Source organism: Rhinoderma darwinii, chromosome 4 (genome assembly GCF_050947455.1).
Source record: "Rhinoderma darwinii isolate aRhiDar2 chromosome 4, aRhiDar2.hap1, whole genome shotgun sequence".
NCBI lineage: Eukaryota > Metazoa > Chordata > Amphibia > Anura > Rhinodermatidae > Rhinoderma > Rhinoderma darwinii.
In genome coordinates this window covers 295139968-295156183 of record NC_134690.1, presented here as the reverse complement: position 1 = coordinate 295156183, position 16216 = coordinate 295139968, and the positions used below count along the sequence as shown (strand labels likewise).

The 16216-nt window shown below is 41.4% G+C and overlaps 1 protein-coding gene across 3 annotated transcripts in view; it reads left to right on the top strand.

Annotated features, from left to right (window-relative positions):
* CEP170 (centrosomal protein 170) overlaps positions 1–16216 on the top strand; it is a 221812-nt gene that overhangs the window by 37061 nt on the left and 168535 nt on the right. For all 3 annotated transcript variants that reach the window (XM_075862609.1, XM_075862608.1, XM_075862610.1), the window contains exon 4: positions 12072–12153. In XM_075862609.1, coding sequence (XP_075718724.1) covers positions 12072–12153 — 82 coding nt within the window. The remainder of the gene's footprint in view (positions 1–12071; positions 12154–16216) is intronic.

Below are 16216 nucleotides of genomic sequence, written 5' to 3'. Positions count from 1 at the left end.
TCCAAAAAGTCACCCCATTTTAAAAATTTCAACCCTCAAAGTATTCAAAACAGCATTTCGAAAGTTTCTTAACCCTTTAGACGTTTCACAGGAATTAAACCAATGTACAGGTGAAATTTACAAATTTCACTTTTTGTTGTTGCAGAAATTCATTTTTAATAAAAATTTTTGTAACACAAAGTTTTACCAGAGAAACGCAACTCAATATTTATTGCCCAGGTTCTGCAGTTTTAGGAAATATCCCACATGTGGCCCTAATGTGCTAATGAACTGAAGCACCGGCCTCAGAAGCAAAGGAGCTTCTAGTGGATTGTGGGCACCATGTCGGGTTTGAAGGACTCTTTAGCAGGAATGGTTTTAAGAGGCCATGTCGCATTTGAAGCTCCTAGTGTTGAGGTATACAAACAATGCTAGTGTTCCCAATGCTAAAAAATTCCTATTCACAATACTCATCATCAGGGGTCTGTAGCTTGGTCACTCTGGCCGGGACGCCAGCGATATTTCGTTCAGCAGCAGGTATTCTGCTGTACTCCACTCATGCCGCTGACATCTATGCGAGCATGCTTCCGTGGAGTACAGCAGAATACCTGCTGCTGAACTAAATATCGCTGGCATCCCGGCCAGAGTGACCAAGCTACAGACCCCTGATGATGAGTATTGAAACGCGTAGGGTCAGTTGTGAATAGGAATTTTTTAGCATTGGGAACACTAGCATTGTTTGTATACCTCAACACTAGGAGCTTCCGGTGCGGTTATCACGGACTCTAGTGTGAATTAGGGTCAAGACTATTGTTATGCCCATTTTTCAAATGCTGATTCCGTATTGATATTCTTGTTGAACACTGAGCTATAGTAGGTTCACTATTGAATTAGAACTCAGAGTTTATTATTTAATACGTTTTTATACACACGGTGGGGCTTTTTCACAGTGGTGATTGTACCCCTGTTTTTAGAGAGTTATAAATAAATGTTATATTTTACTCATATATCACACCAGTGAATCCTTTAACCCCTTCCTCCTGCTGGCATTCTGGGCCCTAATGTCCAAGCCATTTTTTAGATTTTTCCATTGTCACATTCGAAGAGCTGTAACTTTTTTATTTTTGCGTCGGCATAGCTGTATAAGGTCTTGTTTTTTGCGGGACGACTTGCAGTTTTTATTGGTACCATTTGAGAGTAGATGCGACTTTTTGATCACTTTCTATCACATTTTTTTTAAGTCAGGATTAACAGAAAACAGCAATTTTTCCATTGTTTTTTATTTTATTTTTTACGGCGTTCACAGTGCGGGTTAAATAATGTAACAGCTTTATAGTCGGGGTCGTTACGGACGCGGCGATATCAAATATGTGTAACTTTTTTGCTTTATTGTAGTTTTTTTTAATAGTAAAGCATTTTGTAAGGGGAAAAGCTGGGTTTTTCATTTTTTTTTTTTCACTTTTTTTTAAAATTAACTTTATTAAACTTTTTTTACTTTTTTACTAGTCCCACTAGGGGACTTCACTATCCTCCGATCGCTATTATAATACACTGCAATACTTTTGTATTGCAGTGTATTACTGCCTGTCCGTTTAAAACGGACAGGCATCTGCTAGGTCATGCCTGCGGCATGATCTAGCAGGCATTCTCTGCAGGCAGACCTGGGGGTCTTTATTAGACCCCCGGCTGCCATAGAAGACACAGACACTCGGCGATTTTATCGCCGGGTGTCAGTGAGATGAGAGGGAGCTCCCTCCCTCTCTCCAAAACCATTCAGATGCGGTGCTCGCTATTGTGCACCGCATCTGAAGGGTTAAACAGGTGAGATCGATACTAATATCGATCTCACCCGGCAGAGCAGGGACGCCCCCAGCCCTCAGCTGCTTCTGGCAGCTGAGAGCAGGGAGATTTCACGGCTCCCTGCTCTGTTTACTTTATTCTACAGCAGCGACGTAGTTTGGCGGCGCTCTAGAATAAAGCCCACTAATGACCGCCGTAAAAAGACGTATCGGCGGTCATTAAGGGGTTAAAATTGTTATGTTGTGGGAGCACAATTGAATATATCTTTGAAATACAGTGAATTCATGTCGCATTTGCAAAGCCCTTGAGGGACCAAAACAGTGGAAACTCCCCACAAGTGACCCCATTTTGGAAATTATCTAGTGGTATAGTTAGCATTTTGACATGCAGGTTTTTTGCAGAAATTATTGGAAGTAGGCCGTGAAAATGAAAATCAACATTCTTTCAAAGAAAGTGAAGGTTCAGCAAATTTTTTCTCATTTCCACAAGGACTAAAGGAGAAAAAGCACCGCAAAATTTGTAAAGCAATTTCTCCCAAGTAAAGCAATACCCCATATGTGGTAATAAACTGCTGTTTGGATACACGGCTGGGCTTAGGAGGGAAAGAGCGCCATTTGGCTTTTGGAGCTCAAATTTAGCAGGAATGGTTTGTGGCGGCTATGTCGCATTTGCAAAGCACCTGAGGGACCAAAACCATGAAAACGCCCAAAAATTTACTACATTTAGGAAACTACACCCCTTGATGAATTCATATATGGGTGTAGTGATCATTTTGACCCCACAGGTGTTTCATAGAATTTATTAGAATTGGGCAGTGAAAATAAAAACATTCCTTTTTCTTCAAGAAGATATATCTTTAGCTCAAAATTTTCATTTTCTCAACAAATAAAGGAAAAAAAAAGAACCCCAACATTTGTAAAGCAACTTCTCTGGAGTACGGCAATTCCCCACATATGGTCATAAACTGCTGTTTGGGCACATGGCAAGGATCAGAAGAGTAAGAGCGGCATTTGTCTTTTGGAGCACAGATTTTGCTGGATTGGTTTCTTAACACCATGTCGCATTTGCAAGTGGAATCTACCCAAAAGGAACTCCATTTGTGATACTACACCCCTTGAGGAATTAATCTAGGGGTGTAGTGAGTATTTTGACCCCACAGGTATTCCATAGATTTTATTTGAATTGGGCAGTGAAAATAAAAATTACACTTTTTTTCCAATAAGACATAGCTTTAGCGCAAAATTGTTAATTTTCTCAAAAAATAATGCAGAAAAAGAACCCCAACATTTTTTAAGCAATTTCTCCCGAGTACGGCAATACCCCATATGTGGTAATAAACTTTGGGCACACGGCAGGGCTCAGAAGTGAAGGAGAGCCATTTGGCTTTCGGAGTACAGATTTTGGTTTCTGGTCGCTATGTCACATTTGCAAAACCCCTGTGGGACCAAAACAGTGGAAACCCCCCAAAAGTGACCCCATTTTGGAAACGACACCCCTCAAGGTATTCACCTAGGGGTGTAGTGAGCATGTTAACCCCGCAGGTGTTTTGCATAAATTAGTGTGCACTCGATATTGCAGAGTGAAAATGGGATTTTTCCATAGATATGCCAATATGTGGTGCCCAGCTTGTGCCACCATAACAAGACAGCTGTCTAATTATTATGCTGTGTTTCCCGGTTTTAGAATCCGCCTATATGGGGCCCTAATCTTTTGCCTGAACATTTGACAGGGCTCAGGAGTGAGAGAGTACTATGCGAAATTGAGGCCTAATTTTGCGATTTACACAGAATTGGTTCACAATTGCAGAGGCTCTGATGGGAAATAATAAAAGAAACCCCTGAGAAGTGACCCCATTTTGGAAACTACACCCCTCAAGGCATTTATTAAGGGGTGTAGTAAGCATTTTCACCCCACAGGTCTTTTCCATAAATGAATGCGCTGCGGATGGTGCAAAGTAAAAATTAAATTTTTTCCCCAGATATGCCAATTCAGTGGCAAGTATGTCGATCCCAGCTTATGCCACTGTAGACACACACACACACCCCAGAAATTGTTAAAAGGGTTCTCCCGGGTGTGGCGATGTCATATATGTGGAAGTAAACTGCTGTTTGGACACACTGTAGGGCTCAGATGGGTGGGAGTGCCATTTTGGCTTTTGAAGCGTAGATTTTGCTTGGTAGTAGTTTTGTTTGAGTATTGCTGGTGTTTCCGTTTATAATGTGGGGCATATGTAAGCTGGGCAGAGTATATCAGGGGCATAGTCAGGTGGTATAATAATGGGGTAAACAATAAAATAATCCATAGATGTGTATTACGCTTTTGAAGCAATCCTTTCTGCACAGGCTGGCGTCGCACTGATAAATGGTGTCTTTACTTATCCCCATTTTGGTCCACACTCCGCACCTTTGCAGTTTGGGGAATTTTGCTAGGAAGTGTTGTCCTGGTATAATACGGACGCCCTCACTTCTAGCAGATATGTTTGGGCCCTCCCCTTCCTGGTTCCCTAATTTTAGGGCCCCGATAAATCGCCTCTTGAAACAGACTAAATGTTCCCCTCTGATCTGCACTGCTGCATATTTTTCTTTCCTGACTTATTGGAGCCTTAACTCATTTTATTTTTTCATAGACGTAGTGGTATAAGGGCTGTTTTTTTTAAAGTGACGAGCTGTAGTTATTATTGGTACTATTTTGGGGTACATGCAACTGTATGATCACGGTTAATCCAATTTTTTGAGAGGCAAGGTGAACAAAAAAACAGCAATTCTGGCATAGTTTTTTTTAATGTTTTTTTTTTAATGCAGCTTTCACCATGCGTCATAAATTACATGTTAACTTTATTCTGCAGGTCAGTACGATTCCGGCGATACCAAATTTATAGCACTTTTTTATGTTTTACAACTTTTTGCACAATAAAATTACTTTTGTAAAAAGAATGTATTTTTTCTGGCGCCATGTTGTGAGAACCATAGTTTTTTAATTTTTTCGTCGACGGAGCTGTATGACGGATTATTTTTTGCGGGATGAGCTATAATTTTAATAGGCACCATTTTTGGATACATGAGACTTTTTGATCACTTTTTATTTAAATTTTTGTAGGACAAAGTGACCAAAAACCAAAAGTTTTTTTTTACGCCGTTCACCGTGTGGAATAAGTAACATAATATTTTTATAGTTTGGGCCGTTACGGTTGCGGCGATACCAAATATGTATGGTTTATTTAATTTTTTTCAATAATAAAGGACTTGATAAGGGAAAAAGGGCAATTGTGTTTTATTTTATTACTTAAAACTTTTATTATATATTTTTACAACTTTTTTTCACTTTTTTTTTACACTTTACTTTAGTCCCACTAGGGGACTTGAAGGTCCAACTGTCAGATTTGTTTTTTCTAATACATTGCACTACCTACATAGTGCAATGTATTAGATCTGTCAGTCATTCACTGACAGCAAGCCGATTAGGCTTCGCCTCTGGGCGGGGCCTAATCGGCTTCCGTAATGGCAAACAGGAGACCATTGTTAAGTCTCCTGGAGTCATAATAGCAGTCGGCAGTCGTGTGATTGCAGGGCACAGCTGGCGATCTGCTAGCAACCACAAAGATGCAGCGATCGCATCCGATCTCTGCATCTGAGGGGTTAATGGCAGGGATCGGAGCTAGCTCCGGTTCCTGCTGTTACAGGTGGATGTCAGCTGTAACATACAGCTGATATCCACCGCTGATGACGCCGGCTCATCTCCTGAGCCGGCACCATCTTGCCGGAGGCTACAGAAGAATTTCACACCCCACCTCCGGTCAGGAGATGGAAGTTTTCCGTGCTTTGCACACCGGGAGGCCAGTATTAGGCCCCCGGTTGCCATTGCAGCCACCGACACCCCCGGTGATTTCATTGCTGGGGTGTCGATGAGCTGCAAACACCTTAAATGCAGCAATCGCTTTTGACGGCTGCATTTAAGGGGTTAATGGCGGGGATCGAAGCTTACTTCGGTCCCAGCCGTTACAGCAGGATGTCAGCTGTCAGATACAGACATCCGGGGATGATGGCACCGACTCAGCTTCTGAGCCGGTGCCATGCATTTGTCGTAAGTATACGACATTTTGCGGGAAGCACTGGCTTTCCATGACGTATACTTACGACATATGTCGGGAAGGCGTTCAAAACGGACAGACGGACTTGAAATGGATGAAAATTTGGAAGCACACTGATGCAAAATGGCCATGAAAAACTGACAGTTGATCAGTTTTTAATGGCCAGTTTTTTTTTTCACTGTCGTGTGAATGTAGCCTTATAAGAAAAGATGCTCCAGAATAGTTATTTCTAGGGGAATGCAAGTATTTACTAGAACAAACATGTCAACAAAGGCGACAGGTCCTTTTTGAAGCCCTGTTCACATCGTGTTTGTGATGTATGTTTAGCGTGTATGTCAGGAAAGCTCTAGGCGAACATGCTAAATGTGTCCATAGGGTTATATTACCCCTATGGAGGCCAAAAATAGTACTCTTTTGGCCTTTATCGGGCCGGTAAAAAAAAAAAAAAAAGGTGTGGAATACCGTAGTACATTTGTCGCTACTTTTCCCTCCCCATTGAATTTAATGGGTAAAACCGCATCAAAAAAGCAGCGAATATAATTGACATGCTGCGTATTAAAAAAAAAAAAAAAGATCTCACTTCAGGTCAGTTTCTGAGCAGTCATAGTTCCGTTCATAGTTTACGTAGCGTTTGGATGACATTTGTTTAAATCTCATCCACTTTGCTCCTACTGTATTATGCTGTGGATTTTCCGCAATTTAATCCGTTGCGGAAAATCCACAGGTTTTTATGCTACGTGTGAATTTACACATACGATGAGGAGGTGAGCAGTTGCTTATCTAATCACCCTCTACACCTAATCAGGCTATTTGTTAGCTCTCACCTAAAAATGTCATTTAGAGATCTTTAGTCTTTGCTGTTCTGACAATTTTGTGAATACGGTTTGAAATCTGCACATCTTGAACTCTTATATTAACAGGTTCCCGACCGCTGGCCGTAAATATACGGCCAGCGGTCAGGGTCTCTAAAGTCCGCCGTATAGACTATTTACGGCGGCACTTCAGAGACTGTGCACGCGCGATCGCGTGCACACAGCTCTGTGCCCTGGCTGTTGCTAACAGCCATGGGCACTGGGCAGAATGTCAGGGGTCAATCTTTTGGCCCCTGAACATGTGATCGCTGTGACAACCAATCACAGCGATCACATGCATTTCTGCATAGAAAACAGCTCTGGGCACTGGGCAGAGTATCAGGGACCAATCTGATGGTCCCTGAACATGTGGTCGCTGTGAAAACCTATCACAGCGACCACATTTGTTTTATTTTGACTTTTCTGGCAGTAAATCTCCTGCCTCTTTTCTTCTCCTCAAACATTGTTTCAGTTTGAGGAGAAGAAGAGACTCGGGAGAATTGCTGCCAGAAGATTACAGTTACAGTTACAAAAAAATACAGTTACACTCTAAAACATTCTCTGTATAGATAGATTTCTATCTATCTATACAATCTATCTATCCATCTATCTTTTTTTCTATATATCTACCTTTCTATCTTTTATTCTATTAGAGTAGGCAGGTAGGGAGTATATAATTATATATATATATCCACATATATATAATATATATATAGCAATAGCGGTTTATTTTTTTGTTAGCGGTAGTGTAGATATATATAGCAGTTAGTTTGTGTGTTTTATATAAAAAAAACAAAAAAAAAACAACAATTTGTTTAGTTAGTGTTAGTGTTAGTTACGTTATGGCGAGGAAGTTGTTTAGCGCCGAGGAGGCATACGCCATGCTGTGGTCTGAGTCGGAGACCGCATCATTGATGGCGTCCGAGATGGAACCTGTTTTAGGTAGTGACGATGACAGCGTCACTTCAGGTTCATCTTCAGGGGACGTTGTCCCTGATGCAGTTGAAACTGCAGAACTTGAAAGCGCAGGGCCAAGTAGCGCTGTAGCACGGGACAGCCTGGTCCCTTCAGTCCAGGCTCTTGTATGGGCACCTGCCCCATCTTTTGGGCCTAGAATCCACGGATTTACTGCCACTCCTGGCATAACCGTGGACAATACAAATTTTGTCCAAATGGATTACTTCCATTTATTTATAACGGACGACATCCTAAATCAGATTGTCCACGAAACAAATTTATATGCCACTCAATATATAAGGCAGAAACCTTCATCCACCCATGCCAGAGATTGGACGCCCACCAATTTGCTGGAATTAAAAAAAAATTTGGGGCTCACCCTAAATATGGGTATTGTCAAAAAGCCCTCCATTAGGTCTTACTGGTCAACAAGACCCGCCCAAGCCACCCCAGTATATTCTGCAGTAATGCCCAGGTCTCGTTATGAGACAATAATGAGGTTCCTCCACTTCAATGACAACGCACAGGCCCCCCCAAGTACCGATGCAAACCGGGATCGGTTGTTCAAAATAAGACCGCTAATAAATTCCCTGAATAATTTATTTCTGCAACTTTACACCCCTGAGCAGAATGTAAGTGTGGACGAATCCCTCCTCAACTTCCATGGCAGACTTAGCTTTCGCCAATATCTACCTTCCAAAAGGGCAAGATATGGCGTTAAGCTCTACAAATTGTGTGAAAGCGGGTCAGGATATACCACCGCCTTCAGAATTTATGAAGGGCGGGACCGCACAATAAATGTTCCTGGATGCCCCCCTGATCTTTCCACCAGCAGTAAGATCGTGTGGGAGATAATGCAGCCTCTGCTTCACAAGGGGTACCACCTTTACTGTGATAATTTTTATTCGAGTGTGCCCCTGTTTAGGCATTTGCATGCTGCAAGGACTGGGGCATGTGGTACCATGCGCAAAAACAGAATTGGTTTTCCACAGCAATTAGTGGGGAAGCGCATGGTAAAGGGGGACTCCTGTGCTTATGCATCTGAGGAATTGCTGGCGGTCAAGTTCAGGGATCGCAAAGACGTGTATGTGCTAAGCACGATTCATACCGCAGGAACAGTGGCAGTGAGGGAAAGAGGGGCAACATCGGACAAGCACAAACCAGTGAGCGTGTCCGAATATAACAAGTACATGGGGGGGGGTGGATTTAAGCGACCAGGTTTTACAGCCCTATTTAGTGAAGCGAAAAACAAAAACCTGGTACAAAAAAGTGGCCATTTATTTGTTACAGGTGGCCATCCACAACTCATTTGTGCTCTACAAAAAAAACAGAGGCAGAGACACATACCTGGATTTCCAGGAAAAAATTATTGAAGGCCTCATTTTTGATGTTCAGGACACCCGAGAATGCCCCCAGTCTGAGGATGTCACGCGACTGACTGAAAGACACTTCATCAGTCGGATTCCCCCAACACCAACCAGAAGCAACCCTCAGAAAAAGTGCCGCGTCTGCAGAAAAGACGGGCACCGCAAAGATTCCCGATATTTCTGTCCCTCATGTCCCTCACAACCAGGCCTGTGCATTGAGCCATGTTTTAAAAAATACCACACTGTTCTGAATTATTAGATTTTAGTTAATTCGTTGAAAATATATTTGCCCTACATTACGTTTTTATTTTTCCCCTGATTTTACTCCAAGGGTGAGGGAGGGAATGGGTGGGGGGTGGATGTCATGTTTGCATATTCTCTAAAGTTCATCTGCTGGATAGCTCCATTTGCATAAACCTGCAATTTCTTATTTTAGAAAACCCCAAAAAATTAATTCCCATTATACCCCTAGATGAATATTTTGGGATTTCTGCTTCAAGAGCAGATATTTTGGAAGTGTTATAGAAACTCTGTTGAGTTTTGTAAAACCAGCTTTGAAAAAAAGCGATATGTGAAATAATCTTCTTCTATCCTCCGCCCTCCTACATCTCTATGTGATAAATAAGACACACATATTTGGTATCCCCATGCTCAGGAGCAGTGGCAGAATGTGAAAGGAGATGAATTTTGGCCGTGGTCTATACCGTGTGTGAAAAATGCTGGTATAAACTGACGCATTTGCTAAAAAATTGCTAATTTTATTTTGATCCATCTTATTCAAGAAACTTTCAGAAGAAAACTGGACTGTCTAAAAATATGATAAACCCCTTGAAGAAAACCTTGTGGGGTCTACTTGCGTGAATGAAGTAATTTATGGGGTGATTCTAATCTTTCAGCAGCATTAGGCCCCCCAGAAAACAGTATGCGGCTATAAAATCAAGTGCAGAATTCCTGGACCGAAAAGGCCAAAAAGCCTCCTTTTATGCCAAGCCCTGGCACATGCCCGTGAATAAAGCACACATATTTGGTATCCCCATGCACAGGAGAAGTGGAAGAATGTGAAATGCGATGAATTTTGTCCGTGGTCCATTTTGTGTGTGAAAAATGCTGGCATAAACTGACGCATTTGTTAAAAAAAAAGGTAATTTTATTTTGTTCCATCTTATTCAAGAAACTTTCAGAAGAAAACTGGACTGTCTAAAAATATGATAAACCCCTTGAAGGAAACCTTGTGGGGTCTACTTGTGTGAATGAAGTCATTTATGGGGTGATTCTAATGTTTCAGCAGCATTACGCCCCCCAGAAAACAGTATGCGGCTATAAAATCAAATGCAAAATTCCTGGACCGAAAAGGCCGAAAAGCCTCCTTTTATGCCAAGCCCTGGCACATGCCCGCACAGTGAATAAGGCACACATATTTGGTATCCCCATGCACGGGAGAAGTGGAAGAATGTGAAAGGAGATTAATTTTGTCCGTGGTCCATACCGTGTGTGAAAAATGCTAGCATAAACTGGCGCAATTGCTAAATTCTTGCATTTTTTTCCAATTTTGCCCACTTTAGAGAAAAAAATAAAAATGATATATACTGACAAATGCCACTAAAACAAAGCCCTATCTGTCCTTTAAAAAGAGTGTAAAATTCAAAGATGAACTTTATTCACCTACAGAGTTATAGTCATCTAAAGAAGCGCATAGCAAAATTGTGAAATTTGCTCTGGTCATTTAGCTGTAAAACAGCCTAGTCCTTAACCGGTTAAGGAGGTGTTGTTTGTCTCCGGCCTCTGGTCAGATTTTTAACCACAAACATGAATTTGTATGCATTATTTTTTTTTTAACAGTTTTAATGCAAATTTGTATGAGTGTAAAGTGCAGGGTGGGATTTTTAGAATGTGTCAGGTATCTTGTTTCAGAAAATATTTGAGTATGTCAGAAGTCTGAAAATTATACTGAAAACCCTGGCAACGAAGATTTTTGTTTTTTTTTAAGAACAATGTATATGTGAAAGGCTTCCATTTAAATGCACCTATTGGTTTAAAATGCGTGTTAAAAGGGTTAACCCATGAATCATTTTCATACCAAAATTTCATAAATACTGTTTGTTTGGTACTTACAGCAGAGGAAGCGTAATCTCGCGAGATCTCGCTGTAAATGACAGGTTACAGCGAGATTACACTTTGCTCTGCTGTAAGTACCAAACATACGTTAACGAAGTGCAGGGATTGTGAATAGACATCCTGTCCTGTCTGGAAGGCATGTCTAGTCACTGTCTAAACACTTCAGTAACGTTAATATGTCCGTATAAGACAGCACATAGTGAACAACCCAGTGTCACTATGTACTGACTAAATGAATTTAGAGAACTTAAGTGCATGATGCTGGTTGGTCACTGATTGGTCAGTGTCATACTCTGTACAACGCCCACTTGGTCTAAAGTAAAAACACGCCCACTTGGGCATTAAGAAACGAATTAGCATAAAGCTAAAATCGCTCCTAATGTGGTGAAAATAGATAGTTTTTCTAAATAAAAAGCACTGCTGTCACCTACATTATAGCGCCCATCTCCTTATGTAGGAGATAGGGCACTTATAATGTGGTGACAGAGCCTCTTTAACAATGCTAACATGCTGAGAAGATTCCCCACAGCTATTCTGACAGGTTATTACAGAGACTCTGCTCATTCCCTGACAAGCTGGGCAGAAAGCTATTTCTATTGGCTGATCTGCAGTAAACAGAGAATTATGCAGAGAACTGCCTGTGGGGAGAGAGACTGAGCATGCCTGTCCACCAACACTCTGCTTATTAGGTGGACATGTACATTGCTATACACTATGAACACCAGGTGGTGCCAAATTACGTAAGTATATGTAATAACGCTATACTGGATAATTTTTTAACAACATGTAAATGGAAAATATTGTTCATTGTTTATGATCTATACAATGAAGATAATAATAGATGTTTTTAGTACCTATCTCTGTACATTTGGTATTTTATATTCATATTCCTCCATCATTTTGATCTCTTTACAGACTTTTGTAAATGATGACCGGATTCCTGAGCAAACGTATGTTACCCTGAAGCTTGAAGATAAGCTGAGATTTGGTTATGATATCCTTTTTTTTTTTTTTGTGAACTGCTTTTCAGGTTTGACAAATGTTAAATTAAGTAAAAAAAAAAAAAGAAGTGCACACATTTCCAAATTATACTACAAATGAACCGTAAGCCCATCTGGCACTGGACCCGTGGGCTAACGTAAAGGGGTTGTCACACAAAAAATATATATCACCTCGCCGTAGGTGATAAATGCTTTTTGTGTGCCAATTCCTTTAAAGGGGTTGTTCTAGAGTTTATTAGAATAAACTAGTAGAAGGAAATGTTATAAAATAAAAAAAATTAAACAATACTCTGTAAAATTCCTAGCTGTTTTAGCGCCGATGCTCCGTTAAAATGGTTGTCTGACGACAGAAAATGTTCCTAAATGGTTAGGAAATGTAAAATGAAGACACTTACTAATATTCTTTTACTTTTAAAATTTGAAGGTAGTCCAGATTTCCCTACCATGTCAAGTCATGTGGTCCCGGATGTGGACCTTCTCCGCTTAAAGAGGCTCTGTCACCAGATTTTGCAACCCCTATCTCCTATTGCAGCAGATCGGCGCTGCAATTTAGATAAGAGTACTGTTTGTTTTTTGTTTTTTTTTTAAAGCGAGCATTTTTGGCCAAGTTATGACCATTTTTATATTTATGCAAATGAGGCTTTCTAAAGTACAACTGGGCGTGTTTAAAGTTAAAGTACAACTGGGCGTGTATTGTGTATGTACATCTGGGTGTGTTTACTTCTTTTACTAGCTGGGCGTTGTGAATAGAAGTTTATGATGCTGACGAATCGGCATCATCCACTTCTCTTCGTTAACACCCAGCTTCTGGCAGTGCATAGACACACAGCGTGTTCTTGAAAGATCACGCTGTGACGTCACTTTATGCCCCAGGTCCTGCATCGTGTCGGACGAGCGAGGACACATCGGCACCAGAGGCTACATTTGATTCTGCAGCAGCATCGGCGTTTGCAGGTAAGTCGATGTAGCTACTTACCTGCAAACGCTGATGCTGCTGCAGAATCAACTGTAGCCTCTGGTGCCGATGTGTCCTCGCTCGTCCGACACGATGCAGGACTTGGGGCAGGAAGTGACGTCACAGCGTGATCTCTCGAGAACACGCTGTGTGTCTGTGCACTGCCAGAAGCTGGGTGGTAACGAAGAGAAGTGGATGATGCTGATTCGTCAGCATCATACACTTCTATTCACAACGCCCAGCTAGTAAAAGAAGTAAACACACCCAGATGTACATACACAATACACGCCCAGTTGTACTTTAACTTTAAACACGCCCAGTTGTACTTTAGAAAGCCTCATTTGCATAAATATAAAAATGGTCATAACTTGGCCAAAAATGCTCGTTTTAAAAAAAAAAAACAAAAAACTTTATTCTTATCTACATTGCAGCGCCGATCTGCAGCAATAGGAGATAGGGGTTGCAAAATCTGGTGACAGAGCCTCTTTAACTTTGACGTGCCGACACAGACTCTGGATACAGGGAGCCCCCTTCCATTTTTTTTGTCGGTGAGGTGATGAAGGGGATTGCTGCTTGGCCCAGTTCATTAGCTAAGCCAGTCCCATCTCTCTCTGCTAATAGACAGTAGCTTTATGTTTAGTCTGCAAGTGTTCCTTCTCCTTCTGCTCTCCTCATTTTCTGTTATCTCACTTAGCTCCTTGCTGACAGTCAAGGGGGAAATCTGATTTTAGAGTGGGCCAAACACCGCAATAAAAATAAAGACGGCTCAGTTCTGACAGTCAAGGGGGAGAAGTAAGATAAAATAATAAGGAGAGGAGGAAGAAGGACAAACAAAATATGATTGCAGTACGGGACAGTATTATTGCGGGGAGGCAGGGACTCCCTGCATCATAGATGTCTGAATTCGGCCTAAGGCTGTGGCTAGACCTAGACTTTTGTTTTGTAGTGAGCGATAAATCACTGTCAATAGGAATGCATTAGACTAGGGCTATATACAGAGTATTTATCTCACTAAAAAAAATACTACTTCCCTCAAAGTGCAATACAGTTACTGCGTGTAACACACATGGCCACCTGCCGTCAGGATTTCTCACCTCCCGACAGCCGCAGCTATGGATCTGTGAGCACTAGCCCGCATCTCCTCCTCAGGAGACGCCAGCGCTCACCTACGCTTCATTCTGCTATTTCCCGTAGGGTGCGCGCGAACGCAAGTGCCTGGCCTTAAAGGGCCAACGCGCGCACATGAAGTAAATATGTAATTAGCCCAAACTCACCCTGGACTATAAGAAGGGCCCTGCCCCCTCCCTCATTATCTAAGCATTGTTGTGTTTACCCGTATTAGTCTTTGCAAATGGTCCCTTAGTGTTTTCCAGTTCCCAGGGTTCCCGTATCTGCTACCTTTATCCCGTGCCACCTTGTTCCTGTGCCATAGAGAGTTGGAGTCGTGTTGTGCCATATACTACGCCTTTTGTGTTACACCGCGCCTGGTGTCTGCCTGCTGCCAAGGTCCCATGCGAGCCTAACATCGCTACTGTCTGAACTACCACAGGTACCCTTATTCGAACTATAGACATTGACTTGGAATCCTGTTGGCCACCTACTATCCCTCTCCGGCGGTACGGCCCAGTGGGTCCACATACCCACAGCCACATAACCACAGATTGTGACACTGCGTAGCGCGAAGTGGTCACCGTGTCTAATGGCATTATGACAAAGTAAAGATAACTGCTGTCCCTGCAGCCCATCTCTACTAATTGCCCAGGGGTTGCCATTTTTGTCCTGGAGTTACGGGGCATAGTTAGATGGGGGTGATTGGTGCTGTCTAAGACCGCAACCGTCACCACCAACATCAGGTACCGTCTATTTAAAATTCATACCAATACCTGCCCAATAAGATGGCAAGGTATGGAATTTAATTGTACAAAATTTGTGAGAGTACCTCCGGGTATACACACAGGTTTAGGGTATACAAAGGGAAGGACTCCATGATTGAACCCCAACCTTCTGTGTTAGAAGCCTGATGAAGACCCAGGTTCTGTGTCGAAACGCGTAGCACACTAGTACTGTTTTATTTGTTTTTATTGTTTCATAATATATATGGAATGAATTCAAAATTTTACCCAAACGAGAAGTGAGTGGATCGTTCCTTACCTAACGGAAGGGAAACCACTAAATATACCACCTACATACAGGAGCGCCTCGAGAAGGAGTGAATTTTTCTGCATAATCCATTGGATATGTGTTACAGAAAAAAAAATGAATTACAAATTAATTTTGGCAAAAAAAATAAAATTTGTAAATTACATCTCTACTTTGCTTTCATTTCCGTGAAACGCCTCAAGGGTTAAGAAACTTTCTAAATGCTGTTTTGAATACTTTGAGGGGTGCAGTTTTTAAAATGGGGTGATTTTGTGTGTATTTTATGGGCCCCTCAAAAGCCACTTCCCAACTGAACTGGCCACTGTAAAAAAAAGCCTTTTGACATTTTCTTGAAAATATGAGACATTTCTGCTAAAGTTCTGAGCGTTGTAACGTACTAGAGATATAAAAGGATGTTCAAAAAACGATGCCGATGTAAAGTAGACATATGGGAAATGTTAATTGGCAACTATTTTGTGTGGTATAACGGTCTTACAAGCAGATACATTTAACTTTATTCAAATTAAAAATTTTCGCAAAATTTGGGTGTTTCGCAAAAAAAAACAACAATCTCAGAATAGCTTGGATAGGTAAAAGCATTCCAAAGTTATTACCACATAAAGTGAGACATGTCAGATTTGAAAAATGAGGCTCTTGTCAGGAAGGTGGCTGCAGCGGGAAGGGGTTAATAATCTCTTCAAAATGCTCCAGTTATGAGATTTGCTAGCAATTCATTTTTATTGCTACATGCTGGGATTTCAGCGCTATAAACTTCTTTGGCACGATTTTGAAGAGATTTTCAATCTACTCAATGCATTCCTATAGACAGCGATTTATAACAGCAATATGACAGCCATTTTTTTTTTGTAGTGAGATAAATAGCCCTAGCCTAATGCATTTCTACGGAAAGCCATTTATCACTCACTTAGGCCTCATGCACACGACCGTATTTTTTCCCACCCGTA